This window comes from Arctopsyche grandis, chromosome 10, assembly GCF_051622035.1.
Source record: "Arctopsyche grandis isolate Sample6627 chromosome 10, ASM5162203v2, whole genome shotgun sequence".
NCBI classification, from domain to species: Eukaryota; Metazoa; Arthropoda; class Insecta; order Trichoptera; family Hydropsychidae; genus Arctopsyche; species Arctopsyche grandis.
Window position 1 is genome coordinate 19,294,070 of NC_135364.1, and position 19,113 is coordinate 19,313,182.

At 33.3% G+C, this 19,113-nt stretch overlaps 3 protein-coding genes across 3 annotated transcripts; 2 read left to right on the forward strand and 1 right to left on the reverse strand.

Moving 5' to 3' along the window:
- Window positions 1-9,002: 9,002 nt before the first annotated feature.
- LOC143917722 (trypsin-1-like) lies at window positions 9,003-10,745 on the forward strand. Its single transcript, XM_077439303.1, has 5 exons — window positions 9,003-9,033; window positions 9,107-9,278; window positions 9,882-10,189; window positions 10,260-10,411; window positions 10,584-10,745. Exons 1-5 carry the CDS (start codon window positions 9,003-9,005, stop codon window positions 10,743-10,745), a joined length of 825 nt encoding a protein of 274 aa, XP_077295429.1.
- Window positions 10,746-10,782: 37 nt separating this feature from the next.
- SmydA-5 (SET and MYND domain containing, arthropod-specific, member 5) lies at window positions 10,783-15,992 on the reverse strand. The gene is made up of 5 exons (XM_077439642.1): window positions 15,628-15,992; window positions 13,899-14,083; window positions 13,625-13,750; window positions 13,429-13,551; window positions 10,783-12,406 (listed from the first exon to the last, which is right to left on the reverse strand). The coding sequence occupies exons 1-5, from the start codon at window positions 15,778-15,780 to the stop codon at window positions 11,296-11,298; spliced, it is 1,698 nt and encodes a 565-aa protein (XP_077295768.1). The 5' UTR covers window positions 15,781-15,992; the 3' UTR covers window positions 10,783-11,295.
- A 270-nt stretch (window positions 15,993-16,262) lies between these two features.
- LOC143918052 (SET domain-containing protein SmydA-8-like) lies at window positions 16,263-18,826 on the forward strand. Its single transcript, XM_077439717.1, has 3 exons — window positions 16,263-17,626; window positions 18,293-18,477; window positions 18,563-18,826. The coding sequence occupies exons 1-3, from the start codon at window positions 16,309-16,311 to the stop codon at window positions 18,683-18,685; spliced, it is 1,626 nt and encodes a 541-aa protein (XP_077295843.1). The 5' UTR covers window positions 16,263-16,308; the 3' UTR covers window positions 18,686-18,826.
- The last annotated feature ends 287 nt before the right edge of the window (window positions 18,827-19,113 follow it).

The window sequence follows — 19,113 nt, forward strand, 5'->3', positions numbered from 1 at the left end:
TCGATACTAAAACTGACACACAATCGTGTCAATAATTGTTACATTATCAAGGCCGCAGATTTGTGTGTCAAGTGTGTCAAGATACGACCGCCGATTTACATGTCCGACATGCCTTGTTATAAATTTTTTTCCATTAAAATATATGTGATTTTTTTAATCGGCACATGTGGGTCATTTTGTAAGAACGAATACATTATGTCAATCATTTGTTTTTATGAAAATTTTCATTTATTTTTTTAAAAATGAATTTTGATTGACATGTGAGATTGTGTATATTTTACTAAAAAAAAATATTTTTTTAATTTAATATTAACATCATAACTATTTTACTATTGTGTGTTTGTATACTTTTCAAAAAAAATACATTCAACTATGTAAATAATAAAAAATTGATCTACATACTATTTAGATAATTTTTATATTGATTTGCGTCATCATATGTGACATTATGTACACACACTTCATGATTCTTATCTGAAGGTTGTCAATCAATCAGTTTTATTATTTATGTGGTAAATAAATATCATAAATAGTTTAATGATGATGTAGGGAAAATCATTTTATGTAAATATCAATTAGCACAAAATATACTAGATTATTAACACAATAAATTAAAATAAAAGAATACTTTTCAATGTTGATTATTGTGTTCATTAAACATCCAAATTTAATTTAATACATAGTCAACATTGTAAACAACTATTACTAATAAAAAATATAAATTGGATTTTTGCATAAGTTCGTGCCCGATTTTCATACATCGACGGAAATCGTTTTCCGGCGATAAATGGCATGAACTTATGCAATCATATGTATAATATTTTAATATTAATAACTATGTAAGTTGAATGTTTTAGTGATTGAACTACATTAAATAATGGAATAAATTTTTTATTTCAAAAAACTTGATTTTCTCCAAAATATCAAAAGAATAACATATTTGAAGAAAAACTAAATTCATTCTTAAATTTGTTCCCCAAACTGTCCAAACTTATTTACTACTTTCTTTCCCTTTTTAACAGAAACGTTGACTTCTTTCATGTAGTGGTTTATAGCAGCGTTTCTCAACCTGGGTCCACATGGCCTCCTTGGAAGGACCAAACCCTATCAAGGGAGGCACAAACAAAATTCTACATTTAGGGAGGTATAACGATCTCTAGGGGAGGTGCAGTCATAATATAATTATTTTTATATTTAAATAATATCGAAAGACGAGCTTAAATTTTTTATTTGTCATCGAACTGAATATACATTTGCATTTCGGAAAATATATTTGCTTGTGCAACCGATGGGGCTGCTTCAATGATTGGCAAATATCGAAGATTTATCGCATATATGAAAAAATATTATTAAAAAAAACAATAAATTTCATTAAATCAAGTCCACTTCGAGATCGTCTTTTCCGACAAATATGTGAGGAATAGGTTGGTTATCGAAGGGTAAGCGTCTTAATCGTATTGTTATACTTTGGAACAGTTTTGTGTGTTTGGGGAAGAGATGGCTGGTGCAAAATGCGATATATTTTATTTATTAGATATATTTGAGAAATTTAATTTGCTAAACAAACAATTATGTACAAAGAAAATTTTGTGATCTGATAACGTGTAAAAATATAATTATTGCTGTTTTTGGAAAGCCAATCTTTCCAAAATTAATTTTGAACGACGTTAGTTAATACAATTTCCATCATTGGCTACTATTTCTAATGAAATACAAGATAATGGTCTTTACATATGTACATATATATTGAAAATTTGATGGAGCTTCATAAGGATATGCAAGTTAGATTTAATGATATTATAAATCTAAACATCCCAGATAGGTAGGGTTGCCATAATTGATACGGGGCATTTGAGTGCTACATAAATAAAATATGAAAAAGTAGGTAGGTAATAGTTTATTTTAAAAAATTAGTCTTTTTTAGCCCAATCGTATTTTAACGATGATTTAGCTTTTTTAATTAAATCGTTTTCCTCTTTTACATGATGATAAAATTGGGCGCAAGTCATTTTAAAATTATACTGGCAAACCAAAATTGCCTCAACTGTCTCAACTGCCAGCTTATTTCTTTCATCCGACCATTGTGTTGACATCAGGGAAAATATTCTCGAGTTTAGGGAGAAATCTAGAGTTTAGGGAAAAAACGGGACAAATACGGGACAAATTGTAATACGGGACCGAGTAGTGAAATACTGGACATGTCCCGTATATATAGGACGTATGGCAACCATACAGATAGGGTGATTTATCCATTTAGTGTTAATGCAATTGGTATTGATATCGAATTTAAAGAATGTCTGATAGATCTGCAAAGTAATATGAATGCACAAGTATGATTTAAATTAAATAAAGATCATTTTTGTATCAACACTGAAATAGCCAGCTTTTGGAGAAGGCAAGTTTATATTTCACTGCATTTCCTACATCTTATCTCGTCGAATCTGGATTTAGTCGAATTATGCATCTCCTGTCACTAACAACAATAGTATGTCACTAACAACATTTGAACCAGATATTTTATTTTATTTAAAAAAAAATCAATACCACAGAGACTTGACAGGTTGCCCCAAAGCGTCAATGTGGTTATAATACAAATAATAAATATCATAAAAAATAATAAAAACCAAGTAAGAAATATGTACACAAATAAAAACAAAGAAATAAGATTGAAAAATTATATCGTGCTATTTAGGATGTGTTACACCAACTCAACATAACTGGCATTGAAGAGGGCCAAGTAATGTGCCAGTAAGTTAAGGAGTCGAACAGCTCTCGAGAGGGGGGAGTTCATGAGTACATTTGATTTAGCCCTAATTGGCAAAAAGATATCATGCTTTCGCAAAACTCTATGATTTTCCGGGACCCAGAATTGTAGTCTCTCCAGGATAGCGGGATTGTGAATCTCTCCTCTAAGTAATTTTCGAAATGTTTCCCAAGAAATAAATCTATTCCCTTTGCCAGGGAGTTGAAACTCAAAGATCCCAAGACAAAGGAACTAGGGAACAGATATGGATAAAATCCAAATGTCTTCAGATATAAAAATCCAAGGAATTTCCTTTGGACTATATAAATAAACTCGCTAGTTTAATCACATTGAATAAAATTATCTTTCAATTTATTGTGTTTAAAAAAATATATTACGTATGTATGTAATTATAAAATAAAGTTTATATACCTTTTTTTCGATAAAATATGGGGAGAGGCATAGAAAAATATTAAACGCAAAAGGGGTCCACTGTCAAAAAAAGGTTAAGAAACGCCGGTTTATAATATATATTAATTGTGTATAGTACTGGTTTATAGTGGTATATTAATGGTGTATAGTAAACTATTTATTTTCTTCAAACCACTTAAAAACACTAGAAACTGTCAATGTATAATAACAAACAATAAACTTTAGACATTTCTATAGAAACTTTATTATATAAATATCAGAACTATTGAAATCAACAGACCTTTGCAAGTCGATCGTGACGAAACTATTACTTGTGACACACACATAATTTGTAAAGTGGATCAAAAAAGGGACCCGCATGAAATATGGAACAGCCTTCAAGTAAACGATATCGGGAACTTCTTATCAGGAAGAGAACCTTCGACCGCAATAACGGTCACGGCTTCAACCGAGATGAGTTATTATTTATTGCTAATTTCGGTCATAATTGGAACAATTAACAGATTCAGCGAAAGACACGAGGTTAAACCCAATATCAGTACGTACATACACATTTCGAAGAACCGCAGAGAGCAGAGAACCACAACCGTAAGTCAAAATTCTAAGGTCGGCAGTTGACAATGGTCCATTTATAGTATTTCGGAAGAAGAGAGAATATTTTAAGTATAGTCACCTTGAGAGAGATTCGCTAAAAGCTTACGGTAAATATTGCACATATTCCGACCCTGAATCACACGTGAACGACCCAGGAAACAACGTGTAGACCCGCCTACAGAAAAGTGTCAACACACCTTTATCGAATGTCAACGTCTCCACATTATATGTAAATTCGATTCGTAGTTCAAACAGTAATTTCAAATGATATTAAGTGAGAATATAGAATCAATTAAGATATACATATATCTACATCAACTAATAGAATAATAACAAATTAAAACTTTATAAGAATTGAACAATATTATCTACAATCTACGTAGATTGTAGATAATATTGAAATTTTTCTAGGTGAAACAGAGATGAGAAATAGACTTATTTTATTGTGGAATGTTGAAAATCCTCTGGACAGAGATGAATAAATGCCTAACTATGTATATACATACATACAAATATTATTTTGTGTGATGTTTTTTGTACTTATCGAAACTGTTGACGTATGCAAACACACATACGTACATACTCAAACGCACACACTTTGAAAGGAGAAATTAATTTATTAATAAATATTATTTACTAAATTTATTTAAACTACTCATTGACGTCATATTGATTGAAATTATAGTATTTTTGAATGTATTTACAGAGACGTGGAATGAATCTGTATTACTGGAACCGAACTATTATGTATGTATACATAAATAAATAAAAAATTGTACCCTCTCATCTAATCTTAGTTTTACACATATAGGTAGTTATGGGGTGACCGTGAAAAAGTCGAAAATATTCGTTTATCATGCATACATGTGAAAAACGGTTAATATATATATGTATATCAGTGGCGTGCGGTAAAGTAGCCCCAACAGATTTCTTCCATTCTTTAGACATACATATGACGTGAGAATCAAGTTTTAAAAGCGATTTGTAATAAATTTGTTAGAAAAAGAGGTAGAAGAGGAAAGAACAAGAAAAAGAGGTAGACTTCCAATACATACTCAAAAGTGCGGTACGGGACAAGTATGTGGACTCCAGCTATGAGAGGTGTATTTTCGGGTCTACCTCACGGCACGGAAAGTGAAAAGGTTGAAAAAACAAATATCGGAAGGCAAAGATCAAAAATCGAAAGATCTCAAGTCGAAAGATAAAAAAAAAGGTGCTTGGTAAACGGTACTACGTATATATATGTAATATAAATCAGTGGCATGCTTTGAAATTATCTCTCTTTTTGTTTTGTCATACAGCCTTGTTTAATGTGCGCGCGCAGGATACGGGAGGAAAAGCCTGTTCCTCTTGTTCCTGTTGTATCCTGCTCTGATATACGTATATACGCCACTGATATACGTATATACTAACCGTTTTTCATATGTATGCATGGTAAACGAACATTTTCGACTTTTCTACGGTCCCCCGTGTATTTTCATGTCATTATTAATTTGTACGATATGCACTATTTAAACGAGTTTCTCATAAATTTCTTAAAATATAAGAATCACCGTTATCGATCAAAATGGTGGACAAAAGAATTCCTAGAATGACACCCGAAAAAATGTAAAAAGGGTGATAGCAAGGCCGCATGGAAGAAAATTAGAAAAATATGTGGGGTGAGATGAATGAGAATTACGCAAAACAGAGAAAAATGGAAGCGTGTTGAAGAGGCGATTATTCCGCACAAAGCGATATCGCACACGTCATTAAAATCACGATCACGGAACATCTGGCACCCGTTCATCGAGAGTTTCCCACGCGAACTATCATACTAACGAGAGCGCGAGCGACAGATATTCCGTATTCGAGATTTTCATGACAATGATTTTCGTGTGCGCGATCCGCGAAATAGTTTGTTTATATACATATGTACATATTTATATGGAATAAATGTTCAAAATGGGTTTGGTGCAAACGATCGAAAAGCGCCAGACAGATTGAACCACCGATTAAATGGATGGCTGCTTTAAACGCAATTCTCGACTGTAACCTTTCGATGTGCACAGATGCAATTATTAAAATGGTGATTATTAAAATTGAGTTGTATCTTTCTGGCGAGTTTTTATTAATTAAATAAGTAAAAATTCGGAACTAAAGTATCAGAAGCACAGAACGTATACAGGGTAGGTATGTCGGGACTTCGGGTAGATTTCGCTTAGTGTAAGTGCGAGCAGTGCGCACGCATAAGGTACACGTGTCGTTAATCTGTGGTTCAGTCTGTCTGGCGCTTTTCGATCGTTTGCACCGCATCGAAAAAAATACAGGCAACGAAACTTTGATAGTACTCAGAAAACTTCCTGCTTTCCAATGACCCATATAATACATGATGTATGATGTGGTTTTAGGAAAAACATAATGTGTACGCAGAAATACTAATCGAAATGTCATTAAAAATAATTTGGCTATCAAAGCGCAAAGTTAGAGGTCAATTGACACTGTATGTACACATAGTTGTATATTTATTTAGCATTTTATCGGGTGAAGGTGGTTCAAGTTTGTCGTGGGCAGACGACACACACACTCATCAGATCAGATTAGACATGAGCATGAGGGGCGATGCTCGCTACGAGGTTGGTGGGTGAAGGTCGACAAATGTGGTTCAACGGACACGAGAGGGGCCTGTCTCACCTCACCTCACCTCACCTCACCTCACCTCACCTCACCTCACCCGTCATGTTATACGAAATTTACCTGTTCTGTCGTTGAACCTACTAATACGATTACAAAATCATCTCGATAGGATATTCCAACCCTTAAATTTAACTATAGCTGTTATCGTTATGTAAGAATCCTTGCATTTTATTTTATTTTGATGAAATAATCATCGGGAAATATGTATGTCAAATTTGTTCATACATTATAACAAAAAAATACTTTCTATTTTATATTTATACTAGTGGTTTTACCCGGCTTCGCTCGGTATTTGTAATATAAACCGCTTAAACATGGCTAATCTAATAGTAAACATTTTATTAAATTTATTTGAATAGTTTTATTTTATTTAAATTTATTTGAATATTCATTTGTTTTTTTTTATTAAATTTAACGTCACGTATTCTACGAACCAAAACTTACAAATATACATACAAAGTCTCTTTCAAAATTACATATACATATAGTATACTAGTGGTTTTACCCGGATTCGCTCAGTGTTTCTAATATAAACCGCTTAAACAAATGGCAAATCTAATAGTAAACATTTTTTTTGTTTTTTTAATAAATTTATTTGAATCGAAAAAAAATAATATTCAACGATACCAATATCGTCTGTATAGAAATTTTAATTTGTTCTACGATGTTATGAATTCTACGAACCAAACAAACATACAAATTCTCTTCCGAAATTATACATATATTAGATATGTTCCTTTTACGATCTTTAAGATTGATCATCATCTACAGCCATTCGCCATTCATTGCTGGATGAAGGCCTCTCCAATACGCTTACATTATTTTCTGCTTTGGGCAACTCTCATCCATCTCAACCCATACATTTTTCTGATTTCACCCACTCATCTTCCTTTCACCCTTTTACACTCTCTTGGGTATCATTCCAAAACTTTTTTCATCCTTTCTTCTAGCAATATCAACTATATCGTCCTATCTTCTAGCTATATCACCACTATATCAACCGCCTTTGTCATACCTCTCACTCACGTATTCCGTTTTCTATTTATTCTCGTTATGCCAAGCATACAGCGCTTATTCGAGTGCACTGAACCTTATGCAGTATGTTATCTTATAACTACATTAAATTTTGTTTATTTTCAATGTTAAACGCTAAATAGATATACTAAAATTTTGTCTAAATATTCTTAAGCCCCATTCGGGGTTGCCAGGTAAATCAAAAAATTAATTTAATTTTGATTTTTAATTCCTGCTTATATTTTTTTAAATTTTATATATTTTATCCATTAAAATGTTTTTTTCGAGTGAATTAGGGGTCGCGAGCTTGGTTTTAATAAAAAGAGGTCGTAACCCAAAAAAAAGTTGGAAAGCTATGGTCTAACCATTGTTTTAATTATAATAAATAATCATTTAAATTATCATTATTATTATTATTTAAAATTCATTATATTATCTAGTATCCTGTGAGCACATAACTGTGCAATCGCAATTCGGATCAACGGAATTAATTATTTATTTTTGTTGGCCGATAATATGAACGAAGTGATATGCCGCGTCTGTTTCCACGATATAAGATTCCAAGGGTAGAAAGAGAGACGGAGTATGGTGTTAACAGCGAGTACGACGTACACACGCACGCACGCACGCATTAGACAATTATTATATAAGATTATTTTATACACTATATTTATTTATTTGTCAGATTCGACAAAATTCTTGTATGTTTATATTGGAATTAATTTCCCTTACATTTTTGAATCTGAAAGTCAAATTTTTATCACCAAATTATATAGAAAAAAACCGAAATTTGAAATATAAATCGATATCTATTCATAACGAAATATAAATAATTTTCACGGCAATGAATACATTAATTTATCAAAAATTTAACTCAATTAGATATACAAAGAAGGTTCTATTATAATCTTTCAAAATACTAAAAATTATTTATATGTTAAATTTAATATGTAATATTTGATTGAAAGTATACATAAACATTCACTCACGATTAGCACGCACTAATAATAATCACAATATAAACATTGAACTAATAAAAATCACAAACAATCCTTCGTACGATAGATAAGATCAACACATCCAAGGCTCATCTGAACCGAAAAATCTTTTTAACCCTTACACCGTTTCGTTCGCCGCAACACTGATCGATTTTCGACCGGGCGTTCGAGCCGGTCGATAACAGCGGCTTGCACAATCGGTTGGCATTGAAGTGTCAGTGGCACTGAAACACTACACACAAAATGAGGCAGAGCTGGTGGAGGAGATGACCTCAAAGCTTGGCAGCAGATTGGATGGCAGGAAACCGTAGTAGGAACAGTTTCCTAGTACATCTTGCACGCCCATATATAAACGCGGGCTTCCTATATGCACCGACACATTTCACCACAAGTGCACACCAAAAATACACCAGTCAATCATAACAGTGTAACCACATAATACAAATATCAACAATACATCACACGTGCTACCGACTCAAATACGTTCAAATCAGTTGAAAGGCGCGAAAATGTTCAAGTTTGCGTTGGTTGTAGTGTGCGCGTTGATGGCGAGACAAGTGCAATCTGTGATCAATCGTAAGACTTTATCCGGTTTTTGTTGGTGCTTAGATTTAATTTGGATTTCTGATGAGTGTTTTTTGAATTGTAGTGTCAGATATGTCCTGTGGAAGCAGACGTTCAGGCAGGATCATAGGTGGGAGTAATGCAGCCAGGGGTGAATTTCCCTGGTTGGTTTCCCTGACTAGAAGAGGTGGACATTATTGCGGTGCTACTGTTCTGTCTCGTCGTTGGTTGTTGACAGCTGCTCATTGTGTTTGCAGGTAAGTTATAGTCACGAATAAATAGTGTCAAGCTTAGATGGAAAGCTTTAAGCATCCAAAGCATCTATCTTGAACTTCAAATTTTAAAGTTTGAGGAATCAATCGTTGTCTGATGAGTATTGGGTATATTCAAATCGACTTCATTATGCAGCACAGCACTTTGCTAGCGCAAATTAATTGGCATTATTTGATTTGGAAACTACTTAAAATCAAAATGCTTCATTCTGGGACACTCTGTTCGTATTCCAATTATAAAAACTTATAAATACTACGGATATACCAAATTTAGTAGTAATTGGGTTTTTGCATTTGATCTAACACATATTTGAAAAACTTCTGAAACGTGACATTTGGAACTTAATAGTTTTAATCTTTAATCTTCCAAACGCCTTTAAACTCAATACATTGAAATCAATTTAGTATTAGACTCGTGTTTCTGAGATCTCTCAGACTGTAATATCTTAAATGAACAATCTGAGAGATCTTGGAGTAAAGAAGTAACTAATAACAAGTATATACACACCATATTAGCCTCATTTAATTGAATGAGATATTCTTAAACAAGTCATATCCAAAAATTAATCTGAACACTTCCAATTTCAGTGGAACAAATGAGCTATTGAAACCGGGTCAAATACGAGTAACTCTCGGCGAGCATGACCTAACCAGAGCTGAAGAACCAAAATCCAAAGATGTGAGATTAAGTCAAATAATTCCTCATCCAAGACATAAATGCGGACGATCCAGTGATGACTTGGCTTTAATTCGTCTAGCTGAAGACATAGTCTGGTCTGAAAGCGTAACACCAGCTTGCTTACCAGATGGACCTAACGGAAACACCTACACAGACTTTTCCGGAAGACTTGCTGTCGTAGCCGGATGGGGATGGCTCGGAGAAGTCAACTCAAACGGTAGAAGAGCTTGAATATACTAATTTCAAACCAATGTTTGAATCAGCATTAATTCAATTTTTGTTTTTAGGAGGTCGTGCTAGTATTTTACAAAAAGTCGAAGTGAACGTTCTGGGTAACAACGTGTGCCAAGATTGGTACAGCTCTCAGGGCAAGAAGACAAAGATTAATCCAGGGCAAATGTGCGCTGGTGAAGAACAAGGGGGCAAGGATTCTTGCTGGGTAAGTATTTCGTATTACGCAACACGATCTAAGCGCATAACCGGCGTAATAATACGCACTAAGCATACTAATGAGCGCTAAGGTCAATAGATCACCTGTTTGTCACATTATGGCCAATGTCATGTTGAATTACTTAATTGTTATGCGTGTATTGAAATGGATTATGTTGCAGGCCGACAGCGGAGGTCCTCTCATGTCTTCGGATGGTTCTAATTCTATGGTTATTGGAGTAGTTTCCACTGGAATTGGATGTGGAAGACCAAGACTGCCAGGATTGTACACCCGCATATCAGAGTATATGGATTGGGTACAAGAAATAGTTAGATTAAATTGATTTTTTTTTAATGAAAGTGAAAGAGTCTAGTCAAGAGTTACCATTTTTTATTTGTATTGATTAATAATAAAATAGCCAAATTCTGTGATATTATACTATTCTATTTGATTATTTATTAAATAATTTTATTATCAAATCATTGGTTATTTTTATTATGTTTTTCCTATCGACACCTATGTATACATACATACTCATACATATTTACAAGTACAAGGGCTTATGATTACATCACTTAGATGTCAATGTCAACGACGTAATTCGTTCAACTACATATGGTAAATACAAAACTGCACATCCATAGGATGAGCTAGGAACAGTCGAAAGTGAGTTTCAATATGATGATATTCATAAAAGTCAAACTTAAATTTTTTACCATTCCTAGCACACCCTGTTGATGTGATCCACCATAATGCTATAGAAATCTTTGCTAAAGGCCTCAAACATTATAATCTACTAATTTAATCACTGAATTAAAATGCTTTCAATAAGAAAAAATTATTAAAACACATGAAACTATGGAAGAAAAAGATCATTGAAAATGTAAAAAATATCACTGCTTCTCTTTGATCCATTTTAAAAATTTGTCTTCAGATGCCTTCATAACAACCATGAGCTTCTGTCCAGAACTTCCATCTAGCTCGTCTTCCAAAGCATACAAAGCCTTCTTCAAACAATCCTTTAGCTCGTCTAATGTTTTCAAATTTTCTTTCTTGTCTACTAACTTTTTACTATCAACGTCCCTCTTCATAATTTCAAACTTAGCCTGGAACAACTCATGGAACAGCACTCCAGTATACAGACACAAGCGAGAATTTCCAGGATCTAACGCAGTCGTAATATCAATCAACTCCTGGCACATGATAGCCTTCTTTTCGAGATCTTCCAACTTCATCTCATGGTGCAGATATCCATTTTGATATCCGTAAAGTTGAACTAAGGAATGCTTCATCGAGTATACATGATAGTGATGAGGATGTAGGAACGTGGAAAGTTTTTCCAAAAAGTTCTCCATCTGTTGAATGTTTGCTCGTCCGATTTGTATATTCTCAACATCTTCGCCTAATTTAGAAACTAAGAAAGATATCTCTGATGATTTCACACTAACCGGACATTTATCACAGCTCCATTCTGATGTATCATCGCATGGATCATCCGGTAGTTGATATCCTCCGCACGGTTCTGTTCCAGTTCCTATGCATTTCATAGTGCTAAGATATGTACCCAATTCCGTAGGATCCTTGCATCTCTTGCAGAAGCAAGAGAAATATTTCGTCTCCTTGAGATGATCCCTCCTTGCTTGGGTACCCCAAAGTGCGTGGCTATACATTGTAGTTATATTTTCACCTTTGGCAATAGGAACAACCGCTTTTACTTTAATTCTATACTGAGAACTTTCATCTGTGCTCGTGAGATTGAAACAATGCTTTGTATTAGGTATACAACTATGTTCCATCATACAGGCAGTGGCATAAAGGGCACTAATTTCGCACCCGTTATTTAAGTTGACATCTAAAGCATTTACGTCAATTATACCGCAAATTTTGTGGATCAAGTCATCAGATATGTCAGGAACTAGATTGGTCTTTAGTTCATTTTCCACAGATCGTAGAGGATATAAAAAGTTGTTTTCTAAATATTTCGCTATTAGTGCATCCGTTTCTCTAAAAAAATATCAAAATATATTAACACAAGTGAAGATTATGCATATTAGTAGATTAATTTTAGTGGGTGAATTTGAAAGTGCTTTTGAAAATGTTCTGTCATTTTTTTTTCAATTATATCAAATATGAGATAAACTTGGTTATAAATTAGAGACGGCAAATTTAAAGATCGGAATTGTCTAAAGTATTAGTTTAATCCTCTCCTTAAATATTATTATATCAAGTCATCGAACACTCAATATTAATATTGGTCCAATAAATTATATTGAATTTTTTATGAGAAAATATAATATATATTTTTTACAAAAAATTGCCATCCTCATTAAATATTTTTTTACATTATTATTATTTAAAACACACAAAATTGTGAAGATATCAAGAGACAAGTTGTTCCAAGTGAATATTAAGAAATCGTTATATAAAAATCAAAAACGGCACAATAGTATGCTGCCACATCTGGTTGATGAATTGTGACAGCTCCTTATGAATAATTAAATATAAATGTATAATAAATTGTATTATTGCGGTTATAAAAATTATATAAATAAATTAATATGTAGATATTATAGATACAAATAGGAAAACCAATAACATCACAAAAGTAAACTGTCAACTCCGGTTTACCTTAAAACTTGGATTCTCGCTCAACACATCATGATCAAGTCCATTTATTTCAATGATTTTAACAGGTCATTTGTCAAAATCTATATCCATAAAACAGACCATATCGTGATGCGTGGGGTACAAAACCAATTTAAACATATTAAATTCAGTTTCGTAACTGTAATAATATTCAAACACTGACAGTACATACATACAAATAAACACAGACATCTGCACAATTTATTTTTCACAACCGTAGACGATACCTGTCGATTTTCAACAACTACATAAACTAATAAGTAGCACAATGGAATATCCTCGAACGCAGCAAATCATCATGTGACGTCGTCTCTGCACAATATAAAATGTAAAAATCACTATGCTTTGAATACTACTATTGTAATTCTAAACAATGTAACCTGTAAATTTCAGTATCTGGTCCTCTATCCTCAATGTGAGACTGAAGTTCCATAATTTTCTTATATTTCTTTTGAAACTTAGTCTGTGAAATCAGACATCTCAATGCGAATAGAGCATCATGTCTGAAAAAAATCAAATTCCATTCAATATTCATTATTTTAACACTGCAAATATTAGTTATAAAATTCAAACTACCTGTAATAATCACCCATGTCTGAAACGGCACATCCAGGCCTCAAACTTAACACGACACATTCGAGCCCATGATGTCTGTGATCCTTTAAACCTTGACAGTGACCTGAACATATGGGCCAACCACAACTGAAACATGTTAAAATCCCATAAAGTATACGAAACCAAAAAAAAAAAAAAACAGACTCGTCTTCACTTAATCAATGATGATGAAAATGGCGATTATTTCCAAAGGCTCATTTTTAAATTTTTAACGGATGTATTTCAGTAAAGTCACCTGGCACATCGCTCTCCTACGTCAAGATTGACAGGTTTGTAGCAGCCAACGCACGGAGCTATCCTTTCTGGGTCATACAATGCTTTCGGTCCCCAGATGAGGGGTGTTTCCGTGATGACGATATCGCCAGGGTTCAGGTCTCGGGATGCTACCAAGTAGCGTCCCAATTTTTCTGACGTTCTTATCTGAAACCACGTGCGTGATCGTTGATCTAAATATAATGAAACACGTTGATGGGATCTGTGCCAAAATACGTTTGAAGATTGGCACTAATACCACGTGTCACTTGACATGATACATTTAAAGTTCAATCCAATCAGATTTGCCCTTTAGTTGTTATGACAGATATCCAATAATATAGGTATACTGGACTTTCTTCTAAATTTAATTTAAGTACCTCCTTAATCTAAATTGGGTCGGCGTATTATGATATTGTTTAATATATTGTTATGATATAAAAACGAATTGATTGCTTGAATCAATAGGTTTTAAAATAAAAGAAGTATTATAAATACTAATGAAAAAAAACTTTTTGAAATAAAATTATTTGAATCAAAGCTATATTAAGTTAGTGGAATACAATATCTAAAATTATGCATAATATAAAAAGTACACAAATAATTATCTCGCTCTTCGGTTAATAATTTCTGGTGGAACACTTTTTCCGTATATTTTTAATCGTTCTGCTTAGATACTCAAAAAGAAACTCAAACAAATGCAACGTCTAATTCCGAAAATTAAAATCTAGATTATAATTTTAATAACTACATAATTATAACATACATAATTACACAATAATTACAACCTATGACCCGCGGGTCACTAATTGACTCATTTGAAAATTTCAAGTAACCCACTTGAGTTAACCGTTTAAAGCTAGAGTTTTTGTCAAGTTAAAGTACCAAAAATATATAACTTGAGAAGGTAATGAAAAAGGTTATTAAGATCATAGCCAAAATATTATCACGATCTCCAATAACACACAGGTGCTGCAAAGCGTTTTTGGAAGAAATTTAATCTAAATATGGAGATTTGCTGTAACATGCTGAAATACGATGTTTAGCTCTAGGTTAAGTTCTTAAGAGTGCTTTAATGACATTACTTTACGAAATCGATAAAAATCAGGGGCTTCATTTGGGGGAGGGGGCAATAACGGTGGGCGGTGTAACAATTTTTTTTCTGATTATTCACTAAATAACTGTTTTAAAATGAAAATCTCACTGACCCAAAGCATTTTCTTAATAGTCACATTTTGGTTGATTTTGACCCGTAGCCAAAAAGGGTTGCCGATGCCTGATCTAGACCACGAATTATTTGAAAATATTTTTCTGATGCATATTTTATGCAATGGATGAATATATGTACGTACATATATAGATTCATTATTACTTTAAGTATTGAAATATTATAAAAAAAGTTAAAAATCCCAAAAAAGCATAAAATTTAAAGAACTTAAAAAATAAACGACGTATTTCAATTTCAAAAACGTAAAATTAAAATACGAATCACAAAGTTCGTTTTGATTCCAATTAATTTCTATGAGATAATATTACAAGACTTCTAAAATAAAGTAGCAGTACGAAGTTGCGTCGGAATCCGATGGTACCAAAATAGCTCAACAACAAAGAAAAAAAATGATCGGTATTCGACTTAATTAGAGCGTGGACCGACTATTTATATAAATATAAAAAAAATATTTAGGGATTTTCATAAATAATTCATACTATACCTCATAAGCTTTACACGAATTTTTATGCTGCTTCCAATCCATCTTCTGATGCTCTTTAGAACAATACGAGACTTCTTTACAACTAGTGCACCTAAACACAGCCGCAGAAGAACAGACGGGGCACATTGCCCTAACTTCTTTCTCTCCTACCATCTTCTGATTGGCGATTTGCTTCGATTGCGAACCAGAACCACTTGATTGCGATATATGTGAGTCAAACAACAACGTCAACTCCAGATATGGTCAAAACTAGAACCACCTCTAGCACCTTTCCTAAAAAAAAATGCTACTCAATCTTTCAAAATGAGCAAGTTTCACTTTAGTATCCAACAGACGTGTGGTTCGTGGCACCAAAACGGAAAACTGAAAACTGGAAAGCGTTCAAAAATAATATTGTATCATACAATATGTATATGAACATTTTTGTGCATTTTCGTAACGTTATAGCGTTATGTTGCTGCGTGTGCCAAAAACTCAAATATAACTTCCAGATAGAAATAACCCAGACAGACTGGGTATAGAATGCTATTCCTCTCGCACTCTTGGCACTACGGTTTCTCTTCAATGAAAAGAATCACTTTCATCTGAACAGCAATAAAATTCATCTTCAGTACGCTGGCGGCTGCCCTGGGTATAGTACATAGCGCACCCAAAGTTTACATGAGCTCAAAAGTTTGAGTCATGAACGGAGTCAAAGAAGACTTTCCGAGGTGTGCCGTTTGCTCGGAACCAGCAGCTCAAGTTTGTGGAGGATGTAGGTCTCAACATTATTGCGGAAAAGTTCATCAGAAACAAGCATGGAGATCAGGACATCGCTTCAAATGCTCTGCCTTCAGGCTAGAATGCAACGAGGTTCTGGGACGCCACTTAATAGCCACCAGAGACATCAAACAAGGAGAAATGATCTTCAAAGAAAAACCAGCAGTACTAGGACCCAAAATAGTATCACACCCGGTGTGCTTATCCTGCTATAAAAGAGTAAAAGCTGAAAAACAACAGAATGGAAAAATTGACTTCTATAAATGCACCTCGTGTGGATGGCCCATGTGTAACTCGGAGTGTCAAAGCTCAAAAGTTCACAAAGAAGAATGTGAACTTATGAACAAAAGAAAGTACACTTGTACTATAACCTACGGTGGGGAAGACAAGAAAGAGTCTGCTTATTGCGTCATAGCACCTTTGCGTTGTCTTCTAATGGAAAAAACAGACCCTAAACAGTACGAGGCAATATTAAGTATGCAAGGACATTTGGAGCAACGAATCAATACTCCTCTATACAAGATACTAAAAGCAAACATAGTCACTTTCATACAGCAAGTTCTGGGTTTTACTCAGTTCGATGAAAACACCATAATGAACGTTGCAGCCATTTTGGACAACAACGCTTTCGACTATAGATACAAGAATCTGGTTAAACTTAGAGGACTATATTTAACTGCTTCGATGCAATCGCACGATTGCGTACCCAACACCAAACATGTCTTCCTAGACGAAGACTACCACATGGCCGTTATAGCAACACTTCCTATAACAAAAGGAAGTGTCATTACTACCTCGTACACTCAACCTTTACGTGGTACATTGACACGACGAATTCATCTTCAGAATTCAAAGTGTTTCTCGTGCACGTGCTCCAGGTGCGCTGACCCAACAGAATTAGGAACTTATCTAGGTTCTATCTTCTGCTCAATATGTCGCGCCAACAGTCGAGGCAAGGATTCCAAGGATATTCCAAAAATGATGTCGACGAATCCTTTGGATAGCGGTGCAGAATGGAAGTGCAACGTGTGCGGACACCAAGTGCAAGCTAAACAGATGACCTGGGGCAACGAGGCTATATTAAAAGACATTCGCATTCTAGACAAGACTAATCCTAAGGATCTGGAGGAATATATAATAAAATACGAGCAGGCATTACATCCTTCCAACTATCACGTCATCGATGTTAAACTTTTGCTTACGCAGATGTACGGATGGCTTCCAGGATTCACATATAGCGGTAATTACACTGTGTTTTTACATTGCTCAATAGCTTGCATCAATCGATCGATGATCTTGCCAATAAGTTTTCAAAATTGCAAAACGCTCTTTCGGTGAAGGTGTGTATTTTTATATTGATCTATTTTGAGCTACGGTTCATTTTGTAATAGAATGACGACAAGTTTGCTTTTGTTACTAACGATGCATTTGAAGGCTACAGTAGTTTTGTAACGATTATGATGATATAAAATTGATGAAATACAACAAAAGTCCTGTGAAATTTAAGGTCGACTCATATTAAATAAATCATTTTGTAGATAAGGTTATTTTGTACAAAATGATAAATTAAATATGACTTGAAATTAGAGGCCATAGTTACAAGTTTTTCAATTGAAATAAGTTCAACTTAGGTTCTAATCAATATATATATGTATATAATATATGTTAAGTTATTTTTAAGTAGTTGGTTACAAATTTCGTTTCCTATATTAATTGTATGAAGAGCATAAAACACATGTAACCTGACTTTTGTTATGTACATACATAAATATGTATGTACATACATAAATATGTATGTTCATACAATAGCATAAGATAAATATTTGCAAATAATGTGTTATTACAAAGAAATTGGATTTTTCAGTATCCTTTAAGTTTCAAATTCATTATTATTTAATTTTAATAGAGCTCAACATTGCTGCACTAGATCGGAAGATATCACTGTGTGAAGAAATATTAGATGTACTGAACATTCTTCAGCCAGGACATACGCGTGGTCGAGGTGAAATTTTACTAGAATTGCAAAGCGCCATGTTGGTAAAGACCAAAAGAGATTTAGCAACTGATAAAATCACTAAAGATGCTGCCCAAGTAAGTAATAATAATTTAATATATATTTTTAAACTTTTTATGATATATATATACACAAATGAAAAAAAAAACGAATTTATTGCAGGGTCTGATGGGAGAATGTATGGCAATATTGCAAGAAGCTTCTGACATATTGAAATCTGAACCTGACATGCAAGATATTCTCCGACAGCGTCTCCAAGCTTTATCGTTTGAATTGAATGATTAGATTTTATAGAAGAAATTAACATTTTAACAGTAAAAAGACAATTAATTATTATTAAGTTAACTGTAGTCGAAATCACACCAGTATTATTATATTTATATGAATTTAAGGCAATTAATTCATCGCACCACTATGAATATAATATATCGATTTTTTTCATAAAGAAACATACAAATGTTTCAGGGTTTTGACTTGGTTATTTTATTTTATGTCATACATATATTTAAACAATATTTTTTTTATTATTATACAGAATGATTGACATTTTTTATTGTTCTATTATATTTATCTTTACATATTATATTATGTAAGAATATAATTTACATTTAAATTCTATTAATAAATATTTTCAAACTACACTTCAACCATAATTGAATTAACTATTATTAATTATGTAGTTCATTTGAAGAAGTTTTGGATCTGATTTTTTC

Coding starts and splice junctions, on each gene's coding strand:
- LOC143917722 (XM_077439303.1), top strand. CDS start 9,003: ATGGCGAGACAAGTGCAATCTGTGATCAATC. Junction 9,034..9,106: donor AGTGCAATCTGTGATCAATC/GTAAGACTTTAT, acceptor TTTGAATTGTAG/TGTCAGATATGTCCTGTGGA. Junction 9,279..9,881: donor GCTGCTCATTGTGTTTGCAG/GTAAGTTATAGT, acceptor TTCCAATTTCAG/TGGAACAAATGAGCTATTGA.
- SmydA-5 (XM_077439642.1), bottom strand. CDS start 15,780: ATGGTAGGAGAGAAAGAAGTTAGGGCAATGTGCCCCGTCTGTTCTTCT. Junction 14,084..15,627: donor ATTCGTGTAAAGCTTATGAG/GTATAGTATGAA, acceptor ACGTGGTTTCAG/ATAAGAACGTCAGAAAAATT. Junction 12,407..13,428: donor CCAGATACTGAAATTTACAG/GTTACATTGTTT, acceptor ATATTTTTTTAG/AGAAACGGATGCACTAATAG.
- LOC143918052 (XM_077439717.1), top strand. CDS start 16,309: ATGAACGGAGTCAAAGAAGACTTTCCGAGGTGTGCCGTTTGCTCGGAA. Junction 17,627..18,292: donor TCCAGGATTCACATATAGCG/GTAATTACACTG, acceptor TAATTTTAATAG/AGCTCAACATTGCTGCACTA. Junction 18,478..18,562: donor TCACTAAAGATGCTGCCCAA/GTAAGTAATAAT, acceptor AATTTATTGCAG/GGTCTGATGGGAGAATGTAT.